General features: G+C 40.0%; 1 protein-coding gene across 1 annotated transcript; it reads left to right on the top strand.

Annotated features, from left to right (window-relative positions):
* Positions 1-363: 363 nt before the first annotated feature.
* On the top strand, positions 364-11,529 carry rragca (Ras-related GTP binding Ca). The gene is made up of 7 exons (XM_023415242.2): positions 364-754; positions 3,582-3,785; positions 4,933-5,132; positions 8,637-8,751; positions 10,099-10,241; positions 10,648-10,796; positions 11,348-11,529. The coding sequence occupies exons 1-7, from the start codon at positions 572-574 to the stop codon at positions 11,500-11,502; spliced, it is 1,149 nt and encodes a 382-aa protein (XP_023271010.1). The 5' UTR covers positions 364-571; the 3' UTR covers positions 11,503-11,529.
* The last annotated feature ends 1,179 nt before the right edge of the window (positions 11,530-12,708 follow it).

Raw genomic sequence — 12,708 nt, forward strand, 5'->3', positions numbered from 1 at the left:
TGGAAAGACTTTGAAATCCTCAACCTAACTGTAGTGGGTGTCTGTCGCCATCTGCTGGTGATATCGCGTAACACCATTACTATTCACTTTCTATTTGGTTTGTTTTAAACAACCTTTATGAAATGTTCAATTTTTCAAGGAAATCAAGTGTATAAATAATGTGTTATTGCTACATACTTGAGCGGATTTTGAAAAGCAGTGATAAGAGTGCGTATCTGCTTCTTATTCGGGTGATAGGTCACAAAACAAGTCTGAGTACTAGTCAGGTGACAGCGACAAACATCGGTAGAGTGGCAGGGGGTTTGACCAATCACTTTTCGAATTGTAACACAGACAGCGAATAAGAATCAAGGGGCGGGACCAAAGGGCGAGTTTTTTTCAGGGGAGAGGAAATCCTAAGGAAATGTGTGGGATCACGCTCTGTGTTTCTGAGTAGCCAGGGCATTATTGACAAACTATTTTCATTGTCTGGCGTTAGTTTATGTTGCATACCGATCGTCTGATATAAACACGGGTGTGGTGACTGACAAGTACGGGGGGGAATAGGGGAAGCGACCGTCGTTGGGTCAAAATGTCGATTCAGTACGATGTGGAACAGCTGGCTGACAGCTACGGGGTAGCGGACTCGTTCCCCAAAGATTTCGGTTACGGTGAAGAGGAGGCCGACATCGAGGACAGCCCGGCTCCGTCCGACAGCAAACCCAGAATCCTGCTCATGGGTTTGAGAAGAAGTGGCAAGTCATCGATACAGAAGGTAGGAAGAGGCGTTAAAGTGTTAGCCTTTCGAGGCGAGCGGCGCCTTCCTCTGCTTCACGCAAGTCAATGAGAGGTTAGCCTGAAGAGCTAGCGAGTGAGTTTAGCATGTCGCAAGTGATGATAGCTATCTACCAGCAGATAACATGTCTGGGCACACGAGAAGGAAAGAAGTGCAATTAAAACCGTTCTCCCAGCAGCTAATGGCTAAGTTAGCCTTCAGAGGTAGCTTAGTTTAGCTCTAGCAGTGAATTATTAACCAGGTGGACAGAGACGCTTGGTGTATCTGTACCGATATGTGGATGTGCAGCATGTGACTATTAAGTTAACAACTTGTCCAACATGCCAAATATATCTTAGTCCCACCCAGCTGTGAGGCAAAGGGCAGGTCTGATGTGTGGCTCTCACATGACAGCACAGCGACCACACCTTCCATTCTCAAAACCTAACACTTAGTTTCAAATCAGTACAGCACCCTCAGTTTGGACAACATCCTCTCTGCCCATGCATGTAAATCATGGCCGGATTAACTCGCTAGGGGGGAGGGGGGGTTCAAATTTGTTGGGCCCCCACAGTCCCCCCTCCTACATAAACATGTTATGTGTCCCAGGTTCCCAAGTCCAGAGTGGCGCTGCAATAATTTGCTTAATTGCTTCAGTGTTTTGGTCTGGTCTGTATAATAACGTCCCATAGTCCAGGGTGATGTCTTCAAACTGCTTTTTTGCATTCAACCAATAGTTCACTACCCAAAGATATTCAGTTTACTGCAACGTAAGACTGGAAAAAGTGGCAAATCCTCACACAGCCATCAAATATTTGGCATTTTTGATTAAAAAAAATTGACAGAAACAATTAAGTGACTGTCAAAGTAGTTGCAGATTAGTTTTGTTTCAGCTCTAGTGCAGAGCAGCCAGTACTCCCAGGGTCTCCTCCCAGAAAAGTGTTTACCTGAGGTGGTAAATCACGCAGATCCTGGAGCAGCTTGTCTTGTAATCAATTTACTTAGTAGATGAAGCTTAATGTTTTATTTCATAAAAGTGTAATAATTTTTTACGATGTTATAAAACATTGCGGGAAAATCGGACTCCCATGCAAGAATCATAGTGAATTAGCGTTAGCTTTTCCACAGTTTGATAAAATACAATTTTATTGAAAATATACATCATGTGAAGACAATAAAAATGGTATGACATGGTCATAAAATTAGCCGTAGTTGATATTGCACTTCAGTCGTGGAAATTCCCTAACAATTTTCCAATTAATCAAATTACGAAAAACCAACTGACTCATAGAGTGACTAGGGTTTTTTTTTTTTTGTTGGGGGTGGGGGTTTGAGGTTGTTGCCTACGGCCTTGATTTGAACACAAACTCGTACAGCAAAGTTAGCTGTCTCCGTCACATCCTTCAACTCTGCCACTTCCAGACTAGCACCGTGGTTGAATAATAGATGAGATGCATTTGTTCCCTCCTATGATATTTTATTATTCATGTTAAAATACAAGGGGGAAGTAGAATCAGGCTAGATATAGCGTGACATGCCAGGAGCCTATCCTAAAGACAATGCCTGGAGGAAATAAAAGTAAAGAATTGCACTTCTCTGTACTGAAGTGCACATGCACACATGTTCTGTTTTTCAGTAATCCACACACCCTCAAGCCCCTGATTAATGTTCCCCAGTAATCCTCTAGTATGGGCTGAAAAACATGTGATTTGGCTTTTTGCTGGTTCATTGGCCTGTGACCTCTGTGGCCCACACACTGATTCAACATGGCAGTGGTGAAGCGAACGCTCCCAGGTCCTCCACCATTACCCAGTGCAATTTATTTTCTACCTCTTACTGTATCCAGTAGAGCAAGACTTTGATCAACCCTAAACTACTCTTGGCTTTACAGCTACAGTCTTAGCTTCTGCTGTTTGAAAGCATGCCACTGCAAAATGCTGAATATAGAGTGACGTGTTGCATCAGACCATTGAGTCTGCAAAGTTTTGCCCTTTTCCCTTTTGCTCTGCATGTGACATCCGGATGATGTCTTTGTGCCGGAATCATAGCACCAGTCAAAATATAGTAACGCGTGACAGTGACATAACACATCTCTATCTGTGTAACTCTGAAGAAAATCCTTAAACACTTCTTCAAAAAGTTGTATTCTATATATAAAATCATTTGTTAAAGTTATTTGCTGTATTACTAATTTCTCACTATTCTCAAAAGCATGTGTAACAAAATGTTTAAAGTTTCAGCCATTTTAACACAAATGTTGAACAGTAACTTAACTGATATCAATACAAATCAAAAAGCAAAAGGTGGCTAGAGATTACACATTGAAGAGACCGCACAGTGTGTCTGAAAAGCCAAGTTAGGTCTCTCACTCCAAACCCTGGGATTGTCTGCTAATTGAGTAATTGTTTCAGCTTTAAATACATGTTTAAATAAATATAGTCATTGTTTGTGTCGTTAACAGATGACGTGTAGGTAACGGTTATAAATTGTATTATTTCCAATCTTCACCATAGCAGAGTATGATTACACAAGGGAACTCTAATTTCGTTAGGTGTGATAAGTAGCTCAGCTGTTTTATCATTACTTTCCTGTCCAATGTTTTCATGTTCACTTGGCTAAAGCTTTGTCTGGGGATTAGATAACAAATTGACTGTAGGATGAGTGTGACACTGTATAATAAGAACAAATTGTATTCATGTATATGCAGTGTTACTTTGTGTCACACTTTCTAAGTTGGTATTAGGTCTCTGGACTCCCTGCAACAAATCCCAGGGACAAGTCATTTGAATTTGTTCTACTTCAAGATAAACCCATCTCTTATTTTTAGGTGGTTTTCCACAAAATGTCTCCCAATGAGACCTTGTTCCTGGAGAGCACCAACAAGATCTACAAGGACGACATATCCAGCAGCTCATTCGTCAATTTCCAGATCTGGGACTTCCCAGGCCAAGTTGACTTCTTCGACCCCACCTTCGACTATGAGATGATCTTCAGAGGAACCGGGGCTTTGATATTTGTCATTGATGCTCAGGTGAAGAACAGAAAAACAATGGTTCATTTGACATAGCCGTAAACACAGGAAGTGACTGTGTTGTTTCACAGCAACGCACTGTATTGTTCGATTGGCTCTGAGCATAGGAAGTAACCAGAGTCGTGTTTCAAATATGCTGACTAAAGGTATTGATCTTTGCTTTTCCTCTTGCCTTGTGGGCAGTGACTTGGCGTTTCATTTCACAAATAGGAAATCTGACACTATTGTGGCTCACTTTCATGTATATATTTTCCATTTTATAACTGCATAGAAGAAGAATACAACGTATTTTAGTGGTCACTGACTGTTACTGTATGCAAAGTACTGTAGAAGCCCCTTTCAACCCTGAGGAATGAACTCTGTGATGAGCAGCTGGAATAGCCAGAATAAAAGACAATTACCTGCCTCGGCTTTTATGCCAATGCTATCCACATAACCATAAGTGCTTTCAAGAAGTAATCTCAGCCACGATGTAAGCCACAGCTGATCTGATCGCAGGGTTTATTTCTACTCAAGGAGGTGCATCAGATTAAATTAGTTTCAGCAGTTGGTCACACAGCAATATCTGAGCAGAGTTGTTTTCGCTGTTTTGCTTGCTGTTTTGGAAGACAATGCAGTGGTGCGTTTCCTCATACCTGGACTTACACATCACTATGTCCTGGAGCAGCAGACAGTAATCGCCCTGGGCTCAGCTCACAGAAGAGCAAGTTGTGACTGTAACACCTTTTAATAGGCAGCACATCTTGATTTTCTTGTTCATTTCATTTATGGGAATCTGCTGCGGCATTGTTGTTGTATAACCAGCAGCTGCAATGAATCACTTTAAATGGCCGTTATCAAGGTTCATCCAAGCAGAAGATCGTCATATGCAGTTTTGAGAGATGTGAGGTATCTAAATGTTTAACGAGGCTTAATTGTTTTGGTCTCAATTGTTTTAACTATGCTGACAGTTTAGCAGCAACAAAGGCGATTAATTAATGATATGGTGATTATGTGCACGAATGCTGTCATAGAAGATAATTGTCATCTAAAATAAGGACTGTAGGGTAGATTTTTGTAATGCATTTATGGGCAGTTTTATGATTCAGTTTGTGCAAAGATGTACATAATTCACATGTGTATTAACATATTACTTTCTTCCTCTTAGGATGACTATGTGGAGGCTCTGGGCAGGCTCCACCTCACTGTGTCGCGGGCCTACAGGGTAAATCCAGAGATTAACTTTGAGGTTTTTATCCACAAAGTGGACGGCCTGTCAGACGATCACAAGATCGAGACCCAGAGAGACATCCACCAGAGAGCCAATGACGATCTGGCTGACGCTAGCTTAGAGAAGCTGCATCTCAGGTACGTTTTCATTCCACATTTTATTATTTTACTTTTCACATTTTCTACTTCACTACATTTGTACAAGGCTAAAGAAGAAATGATTTCTTCCCTGCTACCTGTGCAATCAGACGTTGGTATTGACATTGTCATTTTGACACACAAGTGCATGCAAACACACTGTTCTCATTACTGCATTGCCATGAGAGCAGGCCCTTCTCCTTTTCTTATAAGTCCTTTTTAATATAAAAATTATACACAATTATATACATTTTGTAAGAAAGAGGGAAAAATATTTCTACAATCATGGGTAAGATGAAGCAACTCAAGTTAATGATAAAAATAAAAATATTTTAGTAATAATAAACAAGGGCCTGATACATAATGCAAATACGACAAAGTATTGTTTATTTGCACATTTTCTGTATTGCATTATTCATTTTAAAATACTTATTGAAAAAAGCACAGACACACAAAGTAACACTGCAAGAAAGAGGTAGGTTGAATTAGGTTAAGCTAAACAATGGACCAACACAAAAGTTGGTCCAAATCCAGTTAACTAACCATTGTGTGGATGTTTACATAAATTGAGGCAACTCATACATCAGGGAAAAAAAACAGCTGAGTAATGCACCAGATACAGACCTGCACAGCAGGACTTTAAGTCGCAGCAAACAGTGAATTAAAGCTTAACAGTACTGCTGCTTCTTTGTTCAGCACATTTTCCAAATCTTATCAAATACACAGCTGCAGCTTAGAAATGAGCTCTAACAGGTTGGTACAGCAGCTGAACAGAAACCTTAAATCCCCTTGAAATAAGCATTTCCAGATTCAGTCTGTTTACGAAGCTAACTTCAGTTTAGCTTCTCTGGCTGAATGTCACTAAACTCCAGAGAAACCTCCTCAGCTGTAATGACATTTCTTCCACTTGATGGAGTGGGTGAAGAGGATCAAACATCCTACGTGGCAGAGTGCATTTATTTTTAGAGCTGGTTTGATTTCCTTTTAACATGTGAACAACACAGTGGCAGAGAAAGATCAACCAGGTCAAGCTCACTCTCTGCCGGTTTAAATAACGGAGCCCTGAATTCAGCACAGGTAAAGTCAAAACAATTTAACACAGTGCTCATAGGCCACCAAACGATGCTCCTGAGTGACAGTGCAGAGTAAGTTTGAGACTGTGGTCTGTTCAGCAACGTCAGATTAAAAAAAATTATCTGAATGTGATGATGGGCCAGCTCTCTATGAAGGAAATCTGGTTTCCAAGTTTTTTTTCTCTTGCATGTTTGAACGATGTACATTTTTATCCAAGAATGTTAATAATAAATGAGAATTGAATTCTCTGATATAGCTCATCTCGTGATACAGTCTTTATGTTCCCTTTGTGAGAGACGAGCCGTCTCTACCTGTTTGACGTAAGTGGCTTCCCTGAACTTTATGCAGATGAAAGAAAAAAGTTGTCACACATACAAGGAAGCAGATTGGTTATTTGTAAGTGTTGTTAAGTTAAATACATTTATTCAGCATTTTTTTTTCTCAGCAGTTCTCTGGATTTCAACAACTTTGTGCTACTGTAACACGTGTAGGTGTTAACATGTCAGCACAGAGTCCAGCCAGTCACAACTCTCACACCAACAAATCTGTGTCAAGTTTGAGAGTGAAAATTAGATTGTATTGACAGAGCATCCTAAAAAAAAAAAACCTGAATCTGCACATGTAGAGCAACATCGTCACATCGGATGCATGTCACCTGCAATTTAATCCCCCTGTTGGAATTCATCACAATTGCTTACCACAGCAGAAATGAATTATTGGCTTCAATATTATCTCATGCCTGTTATAGGCAGTAATGTAGTATGTATCCGTACTGCAGGAGCTCGAGAGACATTATGTTACGTTACAGTTACAAACTAAAGGTGGGATTATTCTGACATTATCTGATATTATGATAGTAAGTAATTCTATACCATATTGCTCCTTCTGTCTTTCCATTTTACTTTAATACTTTGGCCATGTGTGTGACCATGACTGAGGTGTTGCATTCCATGTGGTATGAAAAAAAAGTCTTACATTTAACTTGATGAACCCTACAGAAACCCTGTGAGAGGCCTTTAGTGTTCATGCTAATTTCCTCTGTTACATACACAGTAGCCTGTGCATGTGCATGGTCTGCATACTCTTGAGCATTACTGTGAGATTCCTCCCTGACCTCCTAATGAGGAATCGATGACCCGTTCTTCAGATACCATAGCTGTTATGATTCGGGCTCCAAAGGGCGGACATATGTAAGATGTAGAAATAAGGCTGACGTACACTTGCAGTGATTCACACCATTAACTGCTGTAGGAGATTTAGTGATTTGATTTGTTGTTTTGTGTGGAAAATACTGACACTTTTACTGCGTCATATAACGAGAGGAAATGGTCCAATCAAAAGCCATGATTACTTGGTTAATGGCTTAGTCAATAGACAGAAAGCTAATTGATGACTGTATTGATAATGCAGTAATTGTTTAAGTTTTTCAAGTAAAGTGCAAGTCATCACCAAGTTAATTGAAAATAAAGCTGGAAGAATAACCAATTTGTTGATATAAAGAGAATTAGTTGGGTAACAATTTTGATAATAAGTTTAATTGCACAAGTTTTTAAGGGGTTTTAAGGTTTTTAAAGGGTTTAAGTTTTGGGAAAATTATTATTATTATTATTATTATTTATTTATATTTTTTTATTATTATTATTATTATTTTTTTTTACTGTTTTATGACATTTAATAGACAAAAAGATCAATTGATTAAAACGTAATCTGTAGGTTGCTCAATAATAAAATAGATTGTTGGAGCCCTGATCAAAAACTAAAAATGATCGTTAATTACAGCCTTTGCCCTGACACTGTGTGTAGAGTCTAAATGTGTTGTGTAGCGCATAAAACAGGTTGTCCTGGTTGAGCTCGGTCAGCTCTGCAGCAGCTTTACTGTTGATGCTAGGGCTCTGTTGGCACATACTGCACTGTGTTTTATGTGGGGTGAGATTGTTGTTTATTCCGGTTAGACAGCCATGGCGGTCCTGGATATATAGCGGAGCTGAGAGGGCTTTTTTTTTTTTTTTTTTTTTGCTCTGCCTTGTGGCTCTTTGGTACTTTGTAAAGTTGAGCTTCTGCCAAGTGGATGCAGATAGTTCCATTTGGCTCAATCCACTGGTTTCCTCAGACACTGGCCTTTTATTTATATATCTTAGTAACCAACGTCTATAAATCATGTGTGTCCGGTTTTGCTGCAGTCATATGAGATCAGTTTTGTTAATTGTATTTTCATTCCTGTGTTTTTATGTCTGAATCAGGTTTACATGTTTTACTTCAGACCCTTTTTTTTTTTTTCTACCATCCAGCATCTGTTTCTCATGTGATCTTGTGACTTTCTGTATTTTTACCTGCTTCCATATGCTTTTTGAGGAAGTGAGAAGTGACAGCTTAGTAACGGCTTATTCACCTCTTCTTCTTCTTTTTTTTTTTTATCTTTATGTCATTCAGCTTTTACCTGACAAGTATTTATGACCACTCCATCTTTGAGGCCTTCAGCAAAGTGGTGCAGAAGCTCATCCCTCAACTCCCCACTCTGGAGAACCTCCTAAACATCTTTATTTCTGTAAGTAGACAAACATGAGCTCTTGGTCAACCAACCTTTTTTAGTAACGTTGTCATTGACACCATGATTTATGTGTGACAGACTGAATGTGAGTCACTGAAAGCATTGATGCCACTTCATGCTTAACAGTTCCTCTGATTCTCTTACAGTGTTTTGATGCCATGATTGTAACACTAATCTTTTTATGAGGCTGAGGATTTCTAACACACACATTGTTAGCAACATATTTTGAATTGTGTCAGTCTTCGTAAAACCCAAAAGACCACTGGCAGAGATTTATCTCAGGACATGATCAAGGAACAACAAGCAGTCCTTCTTCACATAGTATCTGCAAATAATTGTATGTTTTTTTTTTTAATGTAGTTTGTCAGGATTTAATGTATCCAGAGAGTTGACATAGCTGCGACAGGTGTTTCTATTATTTTGTCCACTCGATTTCTATCAATGAGGGAAGGCTAAACATAAACACCTCTCTGTATAATGTCACGTAGCTCAACAGCACCACAAACTACATCCTTCAAGTTGATTCAATACATCTCCAAAACATTGTATATAAATTATATACTATTATAGACTTTATAGATACATAAATACATACATACACACATAGTATAGATGATATATTTCATGGTTAAGCAATGAAGAAATACTTCAAAGAGCACTGAGTTTGACTGTATAACCTTATATCACAATATCAATATATTTACATGTGTCACAGTGAAATGTACCAAAAGGTGGGGGAGGGTTCCTATGGAGACCGTTACCGATCACTGATAAGACAAAACATAATCTGACTTGGCTTCCATATGCTCACACAGCTTTTGGCTCATTTCACCATGTGTATTGAAAACTTCTGGAAAGTAAATTGAGATAATGGATGAAATCAATGACAGGAAATGTCTGTCTTTGTCTAATCGAGCTAATTGACTACCTGTCAAATCAAAGTGTTTCCATTATCACATTGATCCAAAATCGTATGAGAATCCAAAATCAACATAAAGCGGTCGTTGTCATTGATTTGTGACCTAAATACTGCACACCCAGAGATATGAAAGGGATAACTACCATGGTGTAAAGATTATAGGAAAATGAAACAATAAGATGATAAAACAATTTCCTAATGTTCTGATGAAAAATGTCTCTTGACAGTTGCCAAATTTTTTTTATCCACATGTCATCATATCGCCCACCCTTACAGTTTTATTATCAGGTCCAATGTAACTCATCAGATATTAGTCCTGTGTTTCTTTACCACAATGCAATTTCCTAATACTCCCCTTCGTCTTTGTCTCTCATGCCTTCATCTCTCTTCCTCTCCTTCCTTCACCTCATTTTTGTCGCTGACAGAATTCAGGGATAGAGAAGGCCTTTCTGTTTGATGTGGTCAGTAAGATCTACATCGCCACAGACAGCTCTCCTGTAGACATGCAGTCCTATGAGCTGTGCTGTGATATGATCGATGTGGTCATTGACGTCTCCTGCATCTATGGGTGAGTGCGTTTTGTTTGCTTGTTTGTACATTAGCAATTTATCAGAGAGGTCAGAGTTGGGTTATGCCAATGCTTTCCACACAACCTCATTCAATTTAACAGCGAACTCTATAATAAATGAGTTGCAAACATAGGGAAGAGTATCTATAGAGTAGATTTATTAACTTTCTGTATAAATTTGCATGTTAAATACTGAAACAAATAAAAAAGCATGTTTAATTTACTCTCCCTCTAATTTGTTAATGCTTTAAGATATAGAGTTCACCCATGTGTTGTCTGATGATGCTTTTATTGAAGCATAACTTCATTTGTGCATTTATTTGCTTAATTAATGACATCATTGGCAAGCTGCAATTTATTTTCCATTTTCCCCTAAATGCTATGGTGTTTTGTTGTGCCACACTAGCCTGAGGGAGGATGGCAGCGGCAGTGCCTACGACAAGGAGTCCATGGCCATCATCAAGCTCAACAACACCACTGTGCTGTACCTGAAAGAGGTCACCAAGTTCCTGGCCCTTGTCTGCATCCTGCGAGAAGAAAGTTTTGAGCGCAAAGGTTAGCTGTCAGGGAAATCTGTGATCCTCTGCACCTCATTTGGCTTAATTTGGCTAATGATGTTGTGGCTTGAGTCAAGTGTTTTCATATTTTCTCTCTCCTACGTTATTCTAGCGTCGCACCGAGTGCGCATCTACATGTATGTAGAGTGGGTGAAGCCAAGACAAGAACATCTATACATTGTAATGTGTTGCAATTAAGTACACTGAAGGGAAAATTAGGAAGTTACAACTTACAAGAGACAGATTTTGATAAGATTGGTAAAAAGTGAAGTAACAGAGGCTGAGATATCCTGACTCCCTTAAATGCCACAAAGAAACTGTTTTCACAACCTTTGCACTACTACAAACTGATCTTCATCTGTTAAATCAATGGTGCAATTCGTCTGAAAAATTCTTAACTTTCACTAAATGTTATGTGTTTTTGTTCTGGTCATGACATAATTAGATCTACCAGACTTTTGACTGATTTTGTTTGCAGATATTATTACAGAGAGGAAATTTAACGTCAAAATAAAGTATTAACTACTCTTATCTTTCTTGCTTTCTTAGGATTGATAGACTACAACTTCCACTGTTTCCGGAAGGCCATCCATGAAGTATTCGAGGTGGGCGTTTCCACCCAGCGTCCAATGGGCTCCCAGGCTGTGGGCTCACCCTGCAACAAGGCTGTTGCATTGAATGGCACGCCGCGCAACACTGTCTAGACACTGATGCAAATAAAAAAATAAAAAGAGGGTAGAGGGAAGGAAAGACGGAGAAGAGCCAGGGAGCCTGTAGAGGACAGACTACTAAACTGTGGGCTCTCTGGTGCGCCAATCACAATCCCTTGCTCCCAGCACCTAAAGCACTGAGAGATGGCTGGAGAGTGTGGGAGCAGCACTGGAGCACCGAGGGGGTCAGGCTTCTCAAGCTGGGATGGAAGGGAAATTCAAGCATCCGTTACAGGCGAATGCAAAGCACCGTGTTGACTGTGAGGAAGTCAAGAGAGTACAACTGCACTTGGACAGGAAAAGGTGTTCAGTCTCTCTCTTGGGATTTCCTAAAGCGGTCAAAGACTGTGATATTTAGCTGCTGGTCTCTCTGTACGAACAATGTGAGGAGGGAAAACAAACCCTTGTTGTAACCTCTTGCTATGGACGAGCTGTGATGACAGTTCGCAGGAATCTGTCTAGTGATGAATCCACCCTGACCACTTCTGTGCTGATTTAAAAAGAAGAAAAAAAAAAAAAAAACACACACAAAAAAAAGAGATGGCGGATGTGAACTGCTAGTCCTAACCCACACATGTTCAGAGATGGCCTTATGTAGATAAAGCTTGACTGCAGTGCAAGCTTTCTCTCTCCACCACTCACCTCACCCTACCTGAATGCTGCCCAAAACTCGCTTTTTGGTTTCACTTGTGAAGGGAAAACAAGGTTTTGTGAGCAGTCTACAAAGGGATTGTGCTGTCGATAACTAACTCGGTCGTGTGTGTGTGTGTGTGTGTGTGTGTGTGTGTGTGTGTGTGCACGTGCGCAGGGGGTGAAGGCCAAATTAGCCAGGTTGTATAAGCAATTATTGGGGCACACTATGTACCTAAGCACTCTAATAGGTATGTAGAGGAGGCATTATTCAATTAGAGTGGCGGTTTGCTGTAGCGAGGAGCAGAGCAGTGGTGACAGCGCCGGTGTCTTCTCCTTATGAAACAACCTATTTAAGCTAAATCAACTCCCACTTAAGAGCTGCGGTAATAAGCGCGCGGCGACGCTCGCCGGCCCGCGGGGGCCCATCCGTCATGCTGTAATACGGAATCAGAATGAGTGATAACACCTAGTCCTGTTACAGCGCCTTAGCTGCTGCCGCAGGAATGGCTCTCAAACACACACACATACAAACACACATGCGCACACACACACACACACACACACATG

Source organism: Seriola lalandi, unplaced genomic scaffold (genome assembly GCF_002814215.2).
Source record: "Seriola lalandi dorsalis isolate HSWRI2012SDOR001 ecotype SW California unplaced genomic scaffold, Sedor1 jcf7180002054546, whole genome shotgun sequence".
NCBI lineage: Eukaryota > Metazoa > Chordata > Actinopteri > Carangiformes > Carangidae > Seriola > Seriola lalandi.

Bases quoted from the DNA above. Each gene is read 5' to 3' on its own strand.
- rragca (XM_023415242.2), top strand. From the start codon at position 572: ATGTCGATTCAGTACGATGTGGAACAGCTGGCTGACAGCTACGGGGTA. The intron at 5,133-8,636 runs GTACGTTTTCAT...TATGTCATTCAG, and splicing joins TTAGAGAAGCTGCATCTCAG to CTTTTACCTGACAAGTATTT. The intron at 10,242-10,647 runs GTGAGTGCGTTT...GTGCCACACTAG, and splicing joins GACGTCTCCTGCATCTATGG to CCTGAGGGAGGATGGCAGCG.